This window comes from Triticum aestivum, chromosome 5D, assembly GCF_018294505.1.
Source record: "Triticum aestivum cultivar Chinese Spring chromosome 5D, IWGSC CS RefSeq v2.1, whole genome shotgun sequence".
Taxonomy (NCBI): Eukaryota; Viridiplantae; Streptophyta; class Magnoliopsida; order Poales; family Poaceae; genus Triticum; species Triticum aestivum.
In genome coordinates this window covers 6,007,682-6,026,426 of record NC_057808.1, presented here as the reverse complement: position 1 = coordinate 6,026,426, position 18,745 = coordinate 6,007,682, and the positions used below count along the sequence as shown (strand labels likewise).

General features: G+C 44.9%; 1 protein-coding gene and 1 long non-coding RNA gene across 2 annotated transcripts; both read right to left on the bottom strand.

Annotated features, from left to right (window-relative positions):
* Positions 1–8,737: 8,737 nt before the first annotated feature.
* Positions 8,738–14,101, bottom strand: LOC123119070 (probable periplasmic serine endoprotease DegP-like). Its single transcript, XM_044538730.1, has 10 exons — positions 13,565–14,101; positions 12,269–12,415; positions 12,020–12,174; positions 11,517–11,804; positions 11,230–11,360; positions 10,649–10,766; positions 10,484–10,576; positions 10,311–10,370; positions 10,106–10,193; positions 8,738–9,202 (listed from the first exon to the last, which is right to left on the bottom strand). Exons 1-10 carry the CDS (start codon positions 13,785–13,787, stop codon positions 9,186–9,188), a joined length of 1,320 nt encoding a protein of 439 aa, XP_044394665.1. The 5' UTR covers positions 13,788–14,101; the 3' UTR covers positions 8,738–9,185.
* Positions 14,102–15,077: 976 nt separating this feature from the next.
* Positions 15,078–18,008, bottom strand: LOC123124074 (uncharacterized). Its single transcript, XR_006460947.1, has 3 exons — positions 16,955–18,008; positions 15,959–16,023; positions 15,078–15,543 (listed from the first exon to the last, which is right to left on the bottom strand). It is a non-coding gene; the product is annotated as an uncharacterized lncRNA (long non-coding RNA).
* Between the last annotated feature and the right edge of the window lie 737 nt (positions 18,009–18,745).

Sequence of the window (18,745 nt, the reverse complement as noted above, 5' to 3'; positions counted from 1 at the left end):
GCATTCAAGATTAGTAAAAAAATTCTTATGAGTGTGTTGAATACTATGAGAAGTTTGATGCTTGATAATTGTTTTGAGATATGAAGATGGTGATATTAGAGTCATGCTAGTTGAGTAGTTGTGGATTTGAGAGATACTTGTGTTAAAGTTTGTGATTCCCGTAGCATGCACGTATGGTGAACCGTTATGTGATGAAGTCGGAGCATGATTTATTTATTGATTGTCTTCCTTATGAGTGGCGGTCGGGGACGAGCGATGGTCTTTTCCTACCAATCTATCACCCTAAGAGCATGTGCGTAATACTTTGCTTTGATAACTTGTAGATTTTTGCAATAAGTATATGAGTTCTTTATGAATAATGTTGAGTCCATGGATTATACGCACTCTCTTCCTTCCACCATTGCTAGCCTCTCTAATACCGCGCACTTTTCACCGGTATCATACACCCACCATATACCTTCCTCAAAACAGCCACCATACCTACCTATCATGGCATTTCCATAGCCATTCCGAGATATATTTCCATGCAACTCACCACCATTCCGTTTACTATGACACGCTCCATCATTGTCATATTGCCTCGCATGATCATGTAGTTGACACCGTATTTGTGGCAAAGCCACCGTTCATAATTCTTTCATACATGTCACTCTTGATTCATTGCATATCCCGGTACACCGCCGGAGGCATTCACATAGAGTCATATTTTGTTCTAAGTATTGAGTTGTAAGTAAATAAAAGTGTGATGATCATCATTTTTAGAGCATTGTCCCAAGTGAGGAAAGGATGATGGAGACTATGATTCCCCCACAAGTCGGGATGAGACTCCGGACGAAAAATAAAAAAAGAGAAAAAAAAAGAGGCCATAAAAAAAAAGAGAAAAGGCCCAAATAAAAAAATGAGAGAAAAAGAGAGAAGGGACAATGTTACTATCCTTTTACCACACTTGTGCTTCAAAGTAGCATCATGATCTTCATGATAGAGAGTCTCCTATGATATCACTTTCATATACTAGTGGGAATTTTTCATTATAGAACTCGGCTTGTATATTCCAATGATGGGCTTCCTCAAAATGCCCTAGGTCTTCGTGAGCAAGCAAGTTGGATGCACACCCACTTAGTTTCTTTTGTTGAGCTTTCGTATACTTATAGCTCTAGTGCATCCGTTGCATGGCAATCCCTACTCACTCACATTGATATCTATTAATGGGCATCTCCATAGCCCGTTGATACCCCTAGTTGATGTGAGACTATCTTCTCCCTTTTTTGTCTTCTCCACAACCACCATTCTATTCCACATATAGTGCTATGTCCATGGCTCACGCTCATGTATTGCGTGAAGATTGAAAAAGTTTGAGAACACCAAATGTATGAAACAATTGCTTGGCTTGTCATCGGGGTTGTGTATGATTTAAATACTTTGTGTGGTGAAGATAGAGCATAGCCAGACTATATGATTTTGTAGGGATAACTTTCTTTGGCCATGTTATTTTGAGAAGACATAATTGCTTAGTTAGTCTGCTTGAAGTATTATTATTTTTATGTCAATATTAAACTTTTGTCTTGAATCTTTCAGATCTGAACATTCATACCACAATTAAGAGAATTACACTGAAATTATGCCAAGTAGCATTCCGCATCAAAAATTCTGTTTTTATCATTTACCTACTCGAGGACGAGCAGGAATTAAGCTTGGGGATGCTTGATACGTCTCCAACGTATCTATAATTTTTGATAGCTTCATGCTATATTATATTCTGCTTAGGATGTTTAACGGGCTTTATTATACACTTTTATATTATTTTTGGGACTAACATATTAACCGGAGGCCCAGCCCAAATTGTTGTTTTTTGCCTATTTCAGAGTTTCGTAGAAAAAGAATATCAAACAGAGTCCAAAAGGAATGAAACCTTCGGGAACGTGATTTTCGGAACGAACGTGATCTAGAAGACTTGGACCCAACGTCAAGAAAGCAACCAGGAGAGCACGAGGCAGGGGGCGCGCCTACCCCCCTGGGCGCGCCCTCCACCCTCGTGGGGCCCATGTTGCTCCACCGACGTACTTCTTCCTCCTATATATACTTACGTACCCCCAAACCAACAGAAGCATCCACGAAAACCTAATTCGAACGCCGCAACCTTCTATACCCGTGAGATCCCATCTTGGGGCCTTTTCCGGCATCCTGCCGAAGGGGCATTGATCACGGAGGGCTTCTACATCAACACCAAAGCCTCTCCGATGATGTGTGAGTAGTTTACCTCAGACCTTCGGGTCCATAGTTATTAGCTAGATGGCTTCTTCTCTCTCTTTGGATCTCAATACAAAGTTCTCCACGATTCTCATGGAGATCTATTCGATGTAATCTTCTTTTGCGGTGTGTTTGTTGAGACCGATGAATTGTGGGTTTATGATCAAGTTTATCTATGAACAATATTTGAATCTTCTCTGAATTCTTTTATGTATGATTGGTTATCTTTGCAAGTCTCTTCGAATTATCAGTTTGGTTTGGCCTACTAGATTGATCTTTCTTGCAATGGGAGAAGTGCTTAGCTTTGGGTTCAATCCTGCGGTGTCCTTTCCCAGTGACAGCAGGGGCAGCAAGGCACGTATTGTATTGTTGCCATCGAGGATAACAAGATGGGGTTTATATCATATTGCATGAGTTTATCCCTCTACATCATGTCATCTTACTTAAAGCGTTACTCTGTTCTTTTGAACTTAATACTCTAGATGCATGCTGGATAGCGGTCGATGTGTGGAGTAATAGTAGTAGATGCAGGCAGGAGTCGGTCTACTTGTCGCGGACGTGATGCCTATATACATGATCATACCTAGATATTCTCATAACTATGCTCAATTCTATCAATTGCTCAACAGTAATTTGTTCACCCGCCGTAATACTTATGCTCTTGAGAGAAGCCACTAGTGAAACCTATGGCCCCCGGGTCTATTTTCCATCATATTAATCTTCCAACACTTAGCTACTTTTATTGCCTTTTATTTTACTTTGCATCTTTATTATAAAAATACCAAAAATATTATCTTATCATATCTATCATATCTCACTTTTGTAAGTGAACGTGAAGGGATTGACAACCCCTTTATTGCGTTGGTTACGAGGTTTTTATTTGTTTGTGTAGGTGCGAGGGACTTGAGCGTGGCCTCCTACTGGATTGATACCTTGGTTCTCAAAACTGAGGGAAATACTTACGCTACTTTACTGCATCACCCTTTCCTCTTCAAGGGAAAACCAACGCAGTGCTCAAGAGGTAGCAGAGGAGGGTGCGGCCTGCCCTAGGCCAGCCCTCTCTTTCTCCCGGGGGGTTCCGGTAACCCTCCAGCACTCCGGTTTTCTCCGAAATCACCCGGAACAATTCTGGTGTCCGAATATAGTCGTCCAATATATCGATCTTTACGTCTCGACCATTTCTAGACTCCTCGTCATGTCTGTGATCACATCCGGGACTCCGAACTACCTTCGGTACATCAAAACACAAAACTCATAATACCGATCGTCACCAAACTTTAAGTGTGCGGACCCTACGGGTTCGAGAACTATGTAGACATGACCGAGACACGTCTCCGGTCAATAACCCATAGCGGAACCTGGATGCTCATATTGGCTCCTACATATTCTACGAAGATTTTATCGGTCAAACCGCATAACAACATACGTTGTTCCCTTTGTCATCGGTATGTTATTTGCCCGAAATTCGATCGTCGGTATCTCAATACCTAGTTCAATCTCGTTACCAGCAAGTCTCTTTACTCGTTCTGTAATACATCATCCCGCAACTAACTCATTAGTTACAATGCTTGCAAGGCTTATAGTGATGTGTACTACCGAGTGGGCCCAGAGATACCTCTCCGACAATCGGAGTGACAAATCCTAATCTCGATATACGCCAACTCAACAAGTACCTTCGGAGACACCTGTAGAGCACCTTTATAATCACCCATTTACGTTGTGACGTTTGGTAGCACACAAAGTGTTCCTCCGGTAAACGGGAGTTGCATATTCTCATAGTCATAGGAACATGTATAAGTCATGAAGAAAGCAATAGAAACATACTAAACGATCAAGTGCTAAGCTAACGGAATGGGTCAAGTCAATCACATCATTCTCCTAATGATGTGATCCCGTTAATCAAATGACAACTCATTTCCATGGCTACGAAACTCAACCATCTTCGATTGACGAGCTAGTCAAGTAGAGGCAGACTAGTGACACTATGTTTGTCTATGTATTCACACATGTATTATGTTTCCGGTTAATACAATTCTAGCATGAATAATAAACATTTATCATGATATGAGGAAATAAATAATAACTTTATTATAGCCTCTAGGGCATATTTCCTTCAGTGAGATGGAGTAGTTTTCAATGGTGAACATCACTATGTTGATCATATCTACTATATGATTCACACTCGACCTTTCGGTCTTAGTGTTCCGAGGCCATATCTGCATATGCTAGTCTCGTCAAGTTTAACCCGAGTATTCTGCGTGTGCAAAACTGGCTTGCACCCGTTGTATGTGAACGTAGAGCTTATCACACCCGATCATCACGTGGTGTCTCGGCACGACGAACTTTCGCAACGGTGCATACTAAGGGAGAACACTTGTACCTTGAAATTTAGTGAGAGATCATCTTATAATGCTACCGCCGAACTAAGCAAAATAAGATGCATAAAGGATAAACATCACATGCAATCAATATAAGTGATATGATATGGCCATCATCATCTTGTGCCTTTGATCTCCATCTCCAAAGCACCGTCATGATCACCATCGTCACCGGCCCGACACCTTGATCTCCATCGTAGCATCGTTGTCGTCTCGCCAACTATTGTTTCTATGACTATTGCTACCACTTAGTGATAAAGTAAAAACAATTACAGGGCGATTGCATTGCATACAATAAAGCGACAACCATATGGCTCCTGCCAGTTGCCGATAACTCTGTTACAAAACATGATCATCTCATACAATAAAATTTAGCATCATGTCTTGACCATATCACATCACAACATGCCCTGCAAAAACAAGATAGACGTCATCTACTTTGTTGTTGCAAGTTTTACGTGGCTGCTACGGGCTGAGCAAGAACTGTTCTTACCTACGCATCAAAACCACAACTATTTTTCGTCAAGTGTGTTGTTTTAACCTTCAACAAGGACTGGGCGTAGTCACACTCGATTCAACTAAAGTTGGAGAAACTGACACCCGCCAGCCACCTGTGTGCAAAGCACGTCGGTAGAACAAGTCTCGCGTAAGCGTTCACGTAATGTCGGTCCAGGCCGCTTCATCCAACAATACCGCCGAATCAAAGTATGACATGCTGGTAAGCAGTATGACTATTATCGCCCACAACTCTTTGTGTTCTACTCGTGCATATAACATCTACGCATAGACCTGGCTCTGATACCACTGTTGGGGAACACAGTAATTTCAAAAAAAAACCTACGCACACGCAAGATCCATCTAGGTGATGCATAGCAACGAGAGGGGAGAGTGTTGTCCACGTACCCTCATAGACCGAAAGCGGAAGCGTTATGACAACACAGTTGATGTAGTCGTACGTCTTCACGATCCGACCGATCCTTGTACTGAAAGTACGGCACCTTCACGATCTGCACACGTTCAGCTCGGTCACGTCCCACAAACTCTAGATCCAGCTGAGGTCGAGGGAGAGCTTCGTCAGCACGACGGCGTGATGACGGTGATGATGAAGTTACCGACGCAGGGCTTCGCCTAAGCACTACAACGATATGACCGAGGTGGAAATCTGTGGAGGGGGCACCGCACACGGCTAAACAATCAACTTGTGTGTCTATGGGGTGCCCCCCTCCCCCGTATATAAAGGAGTGGAGGAGGGGAGGGCCGGCCCTCTCTATGGGGCGCCCAAGGGGGAGTCCTGCTCCCACCGGGAGTAGGATTCCCCCCCTTCCCTAGTTGGAGTAGGAGAGGAAGGAAGGAGGAAAGAGGGAGAAGGAAAGGGGGGTCGGCCCCCCACCCCAATTCGGATTGGGCTTGGGGGGGCGCCCCCACCTTGGCCGCCTCCTCCTCTCTCCCACTAAGGCCCAATAAGGCCCATATACTCCCCGGGGGTTCCGGTAACCTCCCGGTACTCCGGTAAATGCCCGAACTCACCCGGAACCATTCTGATGTCCAAACATAGCCATCCAATATATCGATCTTTATGTCTCGACCATTTCGAGACTCCTCGTCATGTCCGTGATCACATCCGGGACTCCGAACAACCTTCGGTACATCAAAACACATAAACTCATAATACCGATCGTCACCGAACGTTAAGTGTGCGGACCCTACGAGTTCGAGAACTATGTAGACATGACCGAGACTCATCTCCAGTCAATAACCAATAGCGGAGCCTGGATGCTCATATTGTTCCTACATATTCTATGAAGATCTTTATCGGTCAAACCGCATAACAACATACGTTGTTCCCTTTGTTATCGGTATGTTACTTGCCCGAGATTCGATCATCGGTATCTCAATACCTAGTTCAATCTCGTTACTGGCAAGTCTCTTTACTCGTTCCGTAATGCATCATCCCGCAACTAACTCATTAGTCACATTGCTTGTAGGGCTTATAGTGATGTGCATTACCGGGAGGGCCCAGAGATACCTCTCCGACAATCGGAGTGACAAATCCTAATCTCGATCTATGCCAACTCAACAAACACCATCGGAGACACCTGTAGAGCATCTTTATAATCACCCAGTTACGTTGTGATGTTTGATAGCACACAAAGTGTTCCTCCGATATTCGGGGGTTGCATAATCTCATAGTCATAGGAACATGTATAAGTCATGAAGAAAGCAAATAGCAACGCTAAGCTAACGGATGGGTCAAGTCAATCACAACTCATGTCAACGCTAAGCTAACGCTAATGATGTGATCCCGTTAATTAAATGACTACTCATGTCTATGGCTAGGAAACTTAACCATCTTTGATTCAACGAGCTAGTCAAGTAGAGGCATACTAATAACACTCTGTTTGTCTATGTATTCACACATGTACTAAGTTTCCGGTTAATATAATTCTAGCATGAATAATAAACATTTATCATGATATAAGGAAATATAAATAACAACTTTATTATTGCCTCTAGGGCATATTTCCTTCACCTAGGTGTACTACTTGAACTCCCACCTATGAGATCCCAAAAATTTTGTTATGCAATCTAGCACAATAGATACAAGGAGCAAAATTACATAAATAAAAGCAACCTAATATCACACTACAGCTCCATTGTATATAACCCCCATCAACACATAACCAAAACTTCGCAAACTCGTCTATGTGAAACTTTTGAAAAAAAACAATGATACTAGAATGGAAGTACCATGTGTGTTGTCTACCTAGTACTAGGGATCATTCTCAGCTGATTTCCACCACAAATTGTGTTGAAATGATTTTGAAAATCAGCATCCTCAAGTAAATGGAACTGAAATAATACAACTGTGGCAAGAATCCCTTGGAAATCAACTCCCCGGGACACATCCCACGATCGGGAGGCACCAAGACCAGAATTCTCGCCAGCAATCGATATCATAGTGATTCCAAAACTCACGTGAACCTAAAACTTTTGTAAGGGGTAAGGAATAGATGGAAACACTTACATCACAGTTCCTTACCAAAGGTAGGCCGGGTGGGGAAAGAACTAAAAATAATTCCTACTCTTCGATAACTTCACCCAAATAGTTTTTCTTTCTGGACACAACAACGACCAAAAGGGGCTCCTACGGTCGCTACTGCTCTGATTTGGCTAAGTCTTTGTCTGCTCAAATGGGTAGGATCTTTTGCTTCCCTAAAAAGCATGCTGATTGCATTTATAAATTGCTTAAACTTTTACAGCAATGGAAGCCGCTAGTTAAAGATGTTGACATTGAGGCGACGGAGCTCCTGATCTCTTGCATGAAGGCCACAGCGTTCGGATCTCATCAGCCAGGAGAGAGTCCCTTCCTCTAGCGGATGCTTCCCTTGGAGTCTTCTTGGTGTCCCTTTTAGTGCATAGGTTGCTGGCATGCGTGCCATGTGTGTTGTTATGACTAAAAAGACTTATATTTAGAAACGGAGGGAGTATATGCCTATGCTTGATACTGCCGCGTGGTTTTATTTATAAACTCACGCCATGCGAGGCAGGAGGAATTCCCCAGAACTCAGATTCACTAGTAAATCCTAGACGCCATTGTGGGCGAGGGAAAAAAACCGAACATTTGATAGAAAACAACCCCTTTGTGATTTGATCTATGATTTTGGTTCCCGACTCACTTTGTTCCACTTCCACACCGTCGCCATGGTTATGTACAGTTTCTCGCGGAATTAGTCTGGCTATTTATTTATTTGTAATGCCAATGTAAAATACATGTTAATCTAGAAATTTATGCGTGAAGCCGTCTAATAAGAAATGCAGCAAAAAAGGGAGCAACTTCACATCACAGTTAGTGCACATAGCTGCAAAACAGAGTCCGTGTATACCACAAAAAAAAAATAGCAACAAAAAATTCATTCTTTCAGTCTAAGAGAAAATGGAATCAGGCTGAGTCATTGCACATTATCAGTTGTTATCAGCAACTGGTAAGGATAGAAAGCTTCAGGACATAACATCGGAATTGCCCATGTTCCAAAATCAACAGGGAACACCTCAAATTCCATGCCAAATGACTAGAAGTCATGACACAAAGAGATAAGAGACCTTGCACTTGCTAGGATTGTGACACGTGGTTTAATAGTGGAGAGGCCACCTTACACTTGCAACTTAGAAATTTCATCCAAGTATAACAGCAGAAAAATATACATGTGTTTACAGTCAGATCACCGTAGAAAAGAATTTCCACAAACCAGCAACAGTTAAAAATTAGTAGTGCTTTTTCACAAAGTTCATGACCCAAGATACTTGGTGCTCCTCATGCATAGCCATATGTGCAGAGCCAAGATACTTGGCCTTGTTGACCACCAAATGAGATAAGGCAACAAACAACGCTTCCTCGGGCACTAAGAGGGGTTTCAATTGCAGTATAGGAAATCCCACAAGGAGCTGCTACTTTGGAGGACCTAGGCACTAAATTACAGATAAAGATGTTATTTCTAATATATCTATAGTACTACATGTGGCCACACTATAGAAACATCCCTCCTCGACCTGGCAGCCAGTTCAAGAGTCTGTAGGACCTGTAACAAATAACAACATAACATGAGTATCAAATAACCAAGCCTACTTTTGCTTGCAAAACACCTATCTCAAGGCGAATGTTTTGTATCTATATCCAAAAAGAAAACTGAGAGCAAGCATGCAAACAATATTTAATCCACATTCTTTGCAAAATGTCACACAACTCAAAGTTAGCACCACAAACCCAGACATGCATCTCTTGCACCACAAACCCAGACACTTTGGTAAAAAAAACATGGATGAAGTCTGTTCTCTACAACTTAGGCTCCGTTCGGAAGCTCTCCACGAGCCAGCTTCCCGAAGGAGCCAAGAGAAGCCACCCCGAACGAGTTAGCTTCGAGAAGCCAGCTCCTGGAGAACGTGAACCCCGCAGTGCAATTTTTCGGAGCAGCGGAAGCGTAGCTTCGCTAAAGCGAGAAGTGGAAGTTGCTAGAAATTACACGAGAGTGCCCTTCCGAAGTGCCTCACGAAGCGTTTTCTGTCGCTACAGCCTGCCTTTACCACTGAACTGGGCCATCCATCTACCAACCCGAATGGGCTTCATCCTCCTTTCCTGGGCTGCCAGCCCATGAAGAAGCAGCTGCTCCAGCAATGCTACCGAACGATCGTTGGCTCCAGGAGAAGCTAGCTAGCGCTGGCTCCACGAGAAGCTGTCTCGTTTGGGAAGCCAGTGAGCTTCCGAACGGGGCCTTACTTGCTACACACCACCTACTTACCAAAACAGTAAACTTGCAAAATATCAGAATACTGTATGGTTTGGTGTGATATTTTAGGCATCACATGTGTGTCATGTAAGAGTGTATTGCACAATGCACATGAGCTTGCATACTTAGCGATAGCATTATGTCTGGATTTGAAATAATAATCTGTAGATGGGGCAAGTTAAAAGAGGAGATGTGTACCTCTTGTAATAACCTCTCCAAGTTCTGATAATTTTGCAGTCAAGTCTACAGTGCTCCGTTGTTCTTTGAGTGTGTGAAACACCCCAACCTATCGAGTTAGCCAAACACATCTCTTAGAGCTAGCATTTTGCTAATAATACTTCGGTACAAATAAATGGATGGCCGGGATCAAGCAAACCGCCCTCATATATACAAATGAACTTACAGAAATACGAACTTCAGCATCTAAGGTTCCCTTGTATATGCTCATCAGTGTATTTTCCAGCTGATAATTGCAGGAAACGAAAACATTCTAGTCAAGACCGTGAAGCTACTAAATATCACACAAATGAAATTTATTTTCAGTTCGTTTACCTAACAACTCTCTAATTCACTCACCTCAATTGTGGAAGAAACAGGCTTTCCACTGAAAGATTCAATAATATCACCTTCTTGGATTCCAAATTTCTCAGCAGGAGATCCTCCCGACACCTAAGGTTCAAACGTCAATAATTAACTTTACACAGATGAGAAATTGGGCACTTTCAGGAAGTCATTACCTACCTCTTGAACAATAAGACCATCATCAATGTTAAACTTACGCCATAACATGTCAACATGAGCAGGTTCTAGAAGTTTGATGTCCTTAAACATCATTCCAAGATGAGGCCGGGCGATGTGCCTACGTCAAATCAGATAATCATTTAACATATCTTTGGTGGAACCAGGCTTCCATCTAACGTGTTAAAAAAATCAACAATAATCAAATATTTTGATTCAAATAGAGTTCAGAAAGGCCCAACAGGGATGAATCGTTCATAGTAGTTGACAAAAACTCATAGAGGGGATTTGATATTACGTAAAAGTAACACATTTTGCACTCTCAGCGCCGTTCTACTTGTTTCTTCCTATCTAGGCCCCATCAAAGATCTAGTTCTTGATTTTCTTACAAATGAGTATATATATGTATACACACACACATATATATTCTTTGAGAATCTTTACACAACTTATGGTAATTAAATTTCATAAAAGTGAGAAAATAGATACTACTAAAAATAATGACTCCTAAAATAGGTAAAAAGAACAATTAGGAGACACCACATTAGTCTAATACTATCACAGCACTGAGAGAAAAAACGTACTGATATTTCTTCCATGAATCCAAACAATTGAGCAAAATGGAAGAAGGTACAAAAGACCCAAATCTCTTAGGGTCGTTGACCATTCCGACAACTTCACCACACAGGTCAATAACTGGCCCCCCATAGTCAAACTGCAACAATTCATATTGGCAACATATATGAAAGTTTGCAAGAACAAAAAAAATGTTATAACAATAGATTGCAATATAGAACATAAAGATGACATCACACAAAACTCAAAACTGTACCAAATGTATATAATTCTATCTAATGATAAGATATATCACCTCATTATCATCACCATGGCCATCTGGAGAACGGAAGTATACATTGTGGTGCCGCTCAAACATGGTTGGATTCAAATATTCTGCCCTGGCATATGTTATCCTTAGATTTAAGGAATTGTCTCTTCCGAGCCGAAAAACCTCTTGAGCAAATTCTACATCTTTTTCATTCAAAGATGGTAAGTTGATTGGTTGATCCACCTGAACGCTCAGGAAAGCGAGATCGTAGTGGGGCTGGAGATAGACCAGCTGGCCCTTTGCACTGGTGCCATTTAGCAAATGAACAGTGACCTAAACAAAGTTGCAGAACAGATTATATACGATTTTTGAATGGTAAGCGAAGGCGTGTTTTGTTTCCATTTTGTTATTAGAAAAGGCCAATAGCACATAGAAAAAATATGTGAATTGCAATACACCAAGATTATTTTATTTATTTGAGATGGAACCAGCTGTAAAAGATAGTACATGCATATACAGAAATTAATAGAAGAAGCACATTGACTCACATCAGCATCTGTAGCATACTCTTCACCGCCTGACCAGACACTGTAAGGAGCATCCTTTGTGCGAATCAGCCGCGCAGTTGTCAAAACAAGGCCAGTTTTCTTCTCCTCAACCCAATCGACCCAGAAGCCAGAGCACCGTCTGAGCGGTTCACCATCTGTGTGATTCAAACACAATATATATGTTAAGTTGCGAGACGACGGATCAACTAATCCAAATCATAGAGGGCACAAGGATACATATAAAAGTACCGAGAGAGGATGGAATCCCTAGAAGAAATTTCGCAGCGAGGAGCACGGCCTTGCTTCCGGATCGACGGACGGGGAAAAGCTCGACGGTGTGAAACCTGGTGGCAGGTTTGTAGTAGTCGAGCGTGGCAATTTTCACAGGGCGGGGAGCTACAGGCAGAAGTAGAACAGTTGCGTTATTACTTTTTTCTACAATGCGCATAAGCATATGTATCATATATTGAAGAAGAAGCGGCAAAGAAGCCGGATATAACGCCTTTCGGCCATTACAATGCCAATCACAAGGATTAGAATCCACATCCACCAAACACACCCATCACACGAACTACGGTACATGCTCCACCTAGGCCAACCTCATGCCAATGGCGATAAGACGAGCCACAGAGCAACCCAGGCATGTCATGATCGACGTCGGAGACCTCTACAACAAGACCAAGACTACCCCACCCACTGCGCCAAGAGGAAGTCAGCAAGTAGACAGCAGGGCCTGGGCAAACCTAGAGGAGTCATCATCGAGAGAGCTCCGGCGATGGTGTACACTGCGCCTCGGAGGCCCATGCCCAAAGTAGTAGCCGACACCGATAAGAGCTGTGCCACCAGGACTCCTCAAGCAACAAGACGGCGCCTCCAAGGAGGGAACGACACCATGCCAGGCCGCCGCCGCCTGGTCCGAAGGCCGAACCAAGGGTTTCCCTTGAGCACGAGGGAGGGAGTCGGATCCGGGCCAAAGCAATGCCTCCAGGTAGGGGACGGCGCCATGCTAGCCTCGGCGTCACGAAGTAGGGATTTTTCCCAGCCCAAGTTCCTAAACCCAAAGTTGCAGAGCTGCTCAATCAGGCCGGGCACCCCGAGGGGAGGCGACACATCACGCCGCACAGCTGCCTCCACCACCTCGCACACAGAGCCGAACCACCAACCGCCAGGAACCACCAGCAGCCATCCAATCCACCACGCCCGCCGGATCCAGGACACCAGCGCAAAGACCGCCAGCAGCCGAGAAGAGGCAAAGCGCCACCTTTCCCAGCGCACTGGCCCGACACCCAGCCGCACCGGCGCCCTCGTCGCGACCCCCGAACTCAACACGACGCACCACCAGCCCGCCTCCCGCCACAAGCCATCCCTTCCCCACGGCAGATCTGCTCCCAGAGGCCGCCGGGGAGCCACGCCGCATCAGAGCTCGCGGCGCGACGCCTGCAACCCCGCCGGCAGCTAGCGGGCGCCAACGCAAGGCTAGTTGCGCCATTACTAGTAAACTGAAAAATTGGATGTTGGCCGGGAATCGCGGGATCATATTCATACCTGATTCTTCGTCGAGTCTGGCCTTTTCCATCTTGGCCAAGTAGTCATCGCCGAAGGAATCGGGATTAACCCCCGCCCACTGTGACGGATCAGGCAAGTCCTCGTCGCTGTCGCTCCCCAGATCCACCACCTTCTTCTTCTTCTTGGCCAAGGGATCGTCTCGGCTGGTCGGATCGGCGGCCATGGTCCTTTTGTTGCTGGATCTCTCCACATCCGCACCCATCTTCTTTCCCCGATCGATGGGAATCAACCGCCGGCCCTCTTGCAATCGCGCCGCTGCTGCCGATGTGTCGTGTTCGTGGTTGGGGTCGGGGTCGGGTCGGGCCGTACACGGGTGTTTCCTGCGAATTTTTTGTGTACAAAAAAAATCGCAGGAAAGGCGCCAACATCCGGCACCGTCGCACGGGCCTGCGCCGCCGCCAACCCTCCCCTCTTGAAGCCAATCTGTCCCTGCACTGCAGTAAAGATTGGATGCCTCAACGTTCAACAGGTGGTGGATTGGACGGATATGTTCAACACAGCCAAGGATTCGTTCTTTTACGTCAAGTTGGCCCCCAAGCCCCACAGGTTCAAAAGGATCCAGGAGCTGGCCGATCGAGTACAAACCATCGAAGACAAAAGGAAGAGAAGGAAGCTGCATATAACCCATGCACCTGCCTTGGCTTCGTTCACGATTCCATGGCCGATGGACGGCGTGTCATCATGACTGCTCACGACCTCCAGAATATATACAACAGGTCTGATCCGGATAAAGTGTGCTTGTTTAGCGCCTCTCTCGTCTGTTACCACCACGAGGAAGCTCGCTGGCTCGCCGGCCAGGCCGAAGAGGCAAGGAAGTACGTGAATGCAAACATAACGGCATGGGACTCTTCCCCGGACATGCTTCTGCTCCCTGTTGAGGTCGAGTCCCTCGAGAACTTCCACGACAGCGACGGCGTCTACACCAGACCTCACCCGATCCTCCAGGTGGCTCGGAGCATACCAAGACACGCGAGCCGGTGAATGATGGTGTCATGGAACAAGGTGACGGGGTTGAGCAGCTCTCCCCGGGACATCGACATCATGAGCGCTAAAGAGATGGGCTACAGGATGACCCTCCTTGAGGCCTACATTGACAACCAGGCCGGGATGTCTGGCGCGCCTCTTCTTCACGCCCACGGCATGGTCATCGGGATGCTTCGTGGCGGGTTTGGGGGCACCCACTCCTACTTTGTTGCATCCCGCCATTTCTACAAGTGGTACCAGAGGCTGCGGGAGAGTGCAACGAACCACCGTGGACTCTTCGCAGGGAGTACGAGTAGGGCATAGCAAGCTTAGCAGCTAGGCAACATTAATTAATTTATCGTTATCTTCTCTAGTTGACAAACTTGGTACATGAAATTCTTGCACTGCTATTTAACTTGCCTAAAAAACTAATGATTTATATAAATCTCTCAGTTCAGGTAAAGTTGTCCCTGAAGAAGAAAAGAGTGCATGCCAGGCTTGTTCATGCTTTGATGACAACTCTCGACCATTGACAAAATAATAATTCAACAATAGGCAGTTGAGCTTGAGTTCTAGTTGAAAGGCAACCAGCTAGCCCCATGTCAATCACTGATTGTATTCCATGTGGAGGTTGTTACATATATATGGAATAGAGGCACTCGCAGGTGCATGCACAGCCATATAACGAATAGGACGTGACTGTTATTACACCACAAACATTGCATGCATGCACACGTAGTTCAACAGTTCCCAACACCTTTCGAGCACAAAACTAAACCATGAAATCACCAACAAATCATACAGCACCCACAATGGCGTAGCAGGGACGAAATCCAAGCCGCAACCCTCGTCGAGGATACACCGGACATTTCACTTCACTGTTCGAGATGGAACTTCCATCTGTATACAGGTGCACCGCCATTGCTTTCCTTTCCCGGTTTGGCTAACTCGGAATTCGCTCCATCAGGGCCATCTAAACCGCAATCCATGCCGAACTGCATCATGAAACATGTTTTGTCAAAGCATTGCCTTCTGCGTGAGATGAGAAACAGAACAACCGTAAGACAAATTTATACAAGAAGAGCATGTTTAGCTTGCGATTCACATCCAGCATGAATCTGTAGTAGCAAATGATTGGAGCAAGGTATAACAGAGAACAGTTGGACATAGTCCAGGGATCTCAAACTCGGACTCGCAAGTTTGGTTACATTTTCATTTCAGACCATGGCAACCATCAGTAAACCATGGAAAACACAGCATGCTTGTCTTTCAACAGATCAGGGCAACAAGTAATTAAGATTGTTCTAAATTTACTGACACGCCATCATTGAAACTAAGAAAAGTAATTTTATAATGATAAGTTGATAATCACATGTTCTCAGTACTCATGAGAAGCAGGACAAAGAAAACCTGGAATTTTGAAGCGGTTGCTGCAACTCAAGAGTCACCGGGGCCATCTCAGCTCTAATGGAAAGCTTAAAGACATGAAAGGAAAATGTAAGCTGCTGGCAAGAAATTAATAAGCCCACGTGGAATTGGAGCTTAATATCTTAGAAGGAATTTGTAGGTAACTCTTTAAATCCTAACTGCAATACTTTAGACGCTGAAGCCTTTAGAGTTCCTGCTATGGTCTAGGGCACAACCTCCACTGATCTAAGGCACAAACCAACTTATCTACTATTTCATTAATTATAGACAAGAGTGGCCATGGATTCCCTAGTCCATTTTTGTTCTGTCTATTTCTAGCGATTGCCAAGCAGGCCTGGTCCCAAATAGGGAACTAGTTGCTTGGCAGCATGATGAGGGTAGTATATATGTACTTGAACATCTATTAATTCAGTGGACTACGAGAAGGGGTGCAAATTTTCCTAGCTGGACAGAACAGTTATTGTTACACTGTAGTCTTTCAGTATATGAACATGTGGTAAAATAAAATATCTCTCAACTCAAAGAATGTTGCAGAAGCCAGTTTACCAAGAATATCTCTGATAATGTATTTCACCCAACTAGTTGGGTGCGACTACACTACTACAGTATATCGTCAACTATAAGTTCAATTGTACCCTCTGCTAGACATTTCAGTCTCATTCACTGGATCTGTTTCTAAACAGACACAAAGGGTCATGCATTGTTGCAACGTTGAGGACATTGTACTGCACAAGTATATGGAGATAATAGAACTGCTACTATAGACTGATTTGTACTGCACAAGTATATGGAGATAATAGAACTGCTACTATAGACTGATCTAGATCAATACATAGGAGTTCACCAGAAAAATGTAAAAAAAGTAGACCTCTGTATGCCTAGTTATATTTTCAGAGGTAATTGGCATTTCATTGGAAGATAGGCCAACAATCTAAACATGAAAAAAAAACCAAGAAACCAAGGGCTCTAGGGCTTTACCAGTGATGTAATCCAAATTCCGATTGTACTGTGAAGAGCTCCAGGCCTCCACCAAGGCTTCAATTCAGTTCACACATTATAACAGGATTGATGGGGCGACAACAAACCGGACAACCAGATTGCCCATGTCAACAGAGTAATGGGGCGATGACAAACAAGACAAACAGCACGGAAGCAACTTCAGAAGGTACCAGCAGAGTAATGGGGCGACGACAAACCGGACAATCAGATTGCCGAAGGGCAGACCCATGTAGGTAAACCAAGGATCATGTTGTACAAATTTCAGAGCTCCACCAGCCAGGGGGCTGGCTTATCTTGTCCTGCATTATCATTTGGCCAAAATGCATGCCTTGCCACATCGAGACGGCCATGCGCCCGGCATGGGGCGAGCAGCACCAGTCGCGCCTCCATCCGCACTCGGTCTCGTCGACCTCCGGGCTCCACCTCCCAGGCGCTTCCCAGCATCTCCACCATACATGTATAGCGCTGCAGCGACGGCCTCCTCACCCTTCCTTGCGAACACTTGCATCCATTCGCCCACCATCCCGGCCCTCGCGCACGCGGCCTTGTCATCCATCTCCCCTTCCCCGCCACGGAACAGGCCGAGAACCTGCGGGCGCGGGAAGTGCGGAGACAGTCTGCTCCCGGCCGGGCAATTTGTCGAACACGCTGCGGGAAGAATCCGGGTCGCCCCTGGCGGAGCATGCGTTGATGAGAGAGGGTTCGAGGACCGTGCCTAGGGGGAGCGCGGCGGCGTGGAGTGCGGCCACCGGCGAGAGAGCCGGAAGCGAGGCGGAGGAGCGCGGCGTGGTGCCCCCGGCTGTCGCCACCTCCATTGCACACTGACTCCGAAGTGACGCGCGGGGACGGGTGAGTTGGGGTGGGGTGGCGCGAGGACAATGCAAGGGAGGAGGAGACGGAAGGACACTCCGGCGTCCAGCCGGCGTTGAGATGGAAATTTATTTTTTTTAGCGGCGGCCGGCGTTGAGATGGATCGATCCAGGCAAGAAGACGAGGCACTGTGTGGCGTCCCCGTCCCGATTGTGGGCCCAAAGAAAACGCGGCCCGGGCGGAAGTGTTTTAGGTACAAGCGCGGGCCAAAACAAACTCACAGAAGATTCAAAAAATATTCTCGTTTTTTTTCAGAAAATGTTCGTGTTTTCCTAATAATGATCTAAGAAAATGTTCACATCTAGAAATGTTACTTTAAAAATAAGTTTAATTTGCTGTGTGTTTAAAAAAACTACTCTCCCCGTCCCATAATATAAGACCGTTTTTTACACTAGTGTCGTGTCAAAAACGCTCTTATATTATGGAACGGAGTGTAGTGTCAAAAATGCTCTTATATTATGGGATGAAAGGAATAATACTAATTAAAACCCCAAACAAAAACATTAGAAACGAGCATGAAAGAAAACGTTCCCAACAGGTGGCCGATGTTCCTAGCAGGACAACTTGTCCTTAATGTCGATGCTTCATTCATTGAAGGCGATTATGCAGGGTCTTGTGGTGCTGTCATCCGTGATCATCGGGGATCTTTCATGTCAGTGTCGGCGTCCACGGCGAGATTAGAAAATGTAACTGATGTGTTCACAGAAGCGGCAGCTCTGCTTGAAGGACTGAAGCTAGCAAGAGAGACGGGATGCAATAACTTGGTGGAGATCAGATAATATCACGGTGGTGGATGCACTTAGATTCAATGAAGGTTATTCTATGATGACAGCGCCGATTCTTGATAAATGTCGTAGTTATCTAGTAGATTTCGGGAGGTTTACTATTGAGCATTGTATT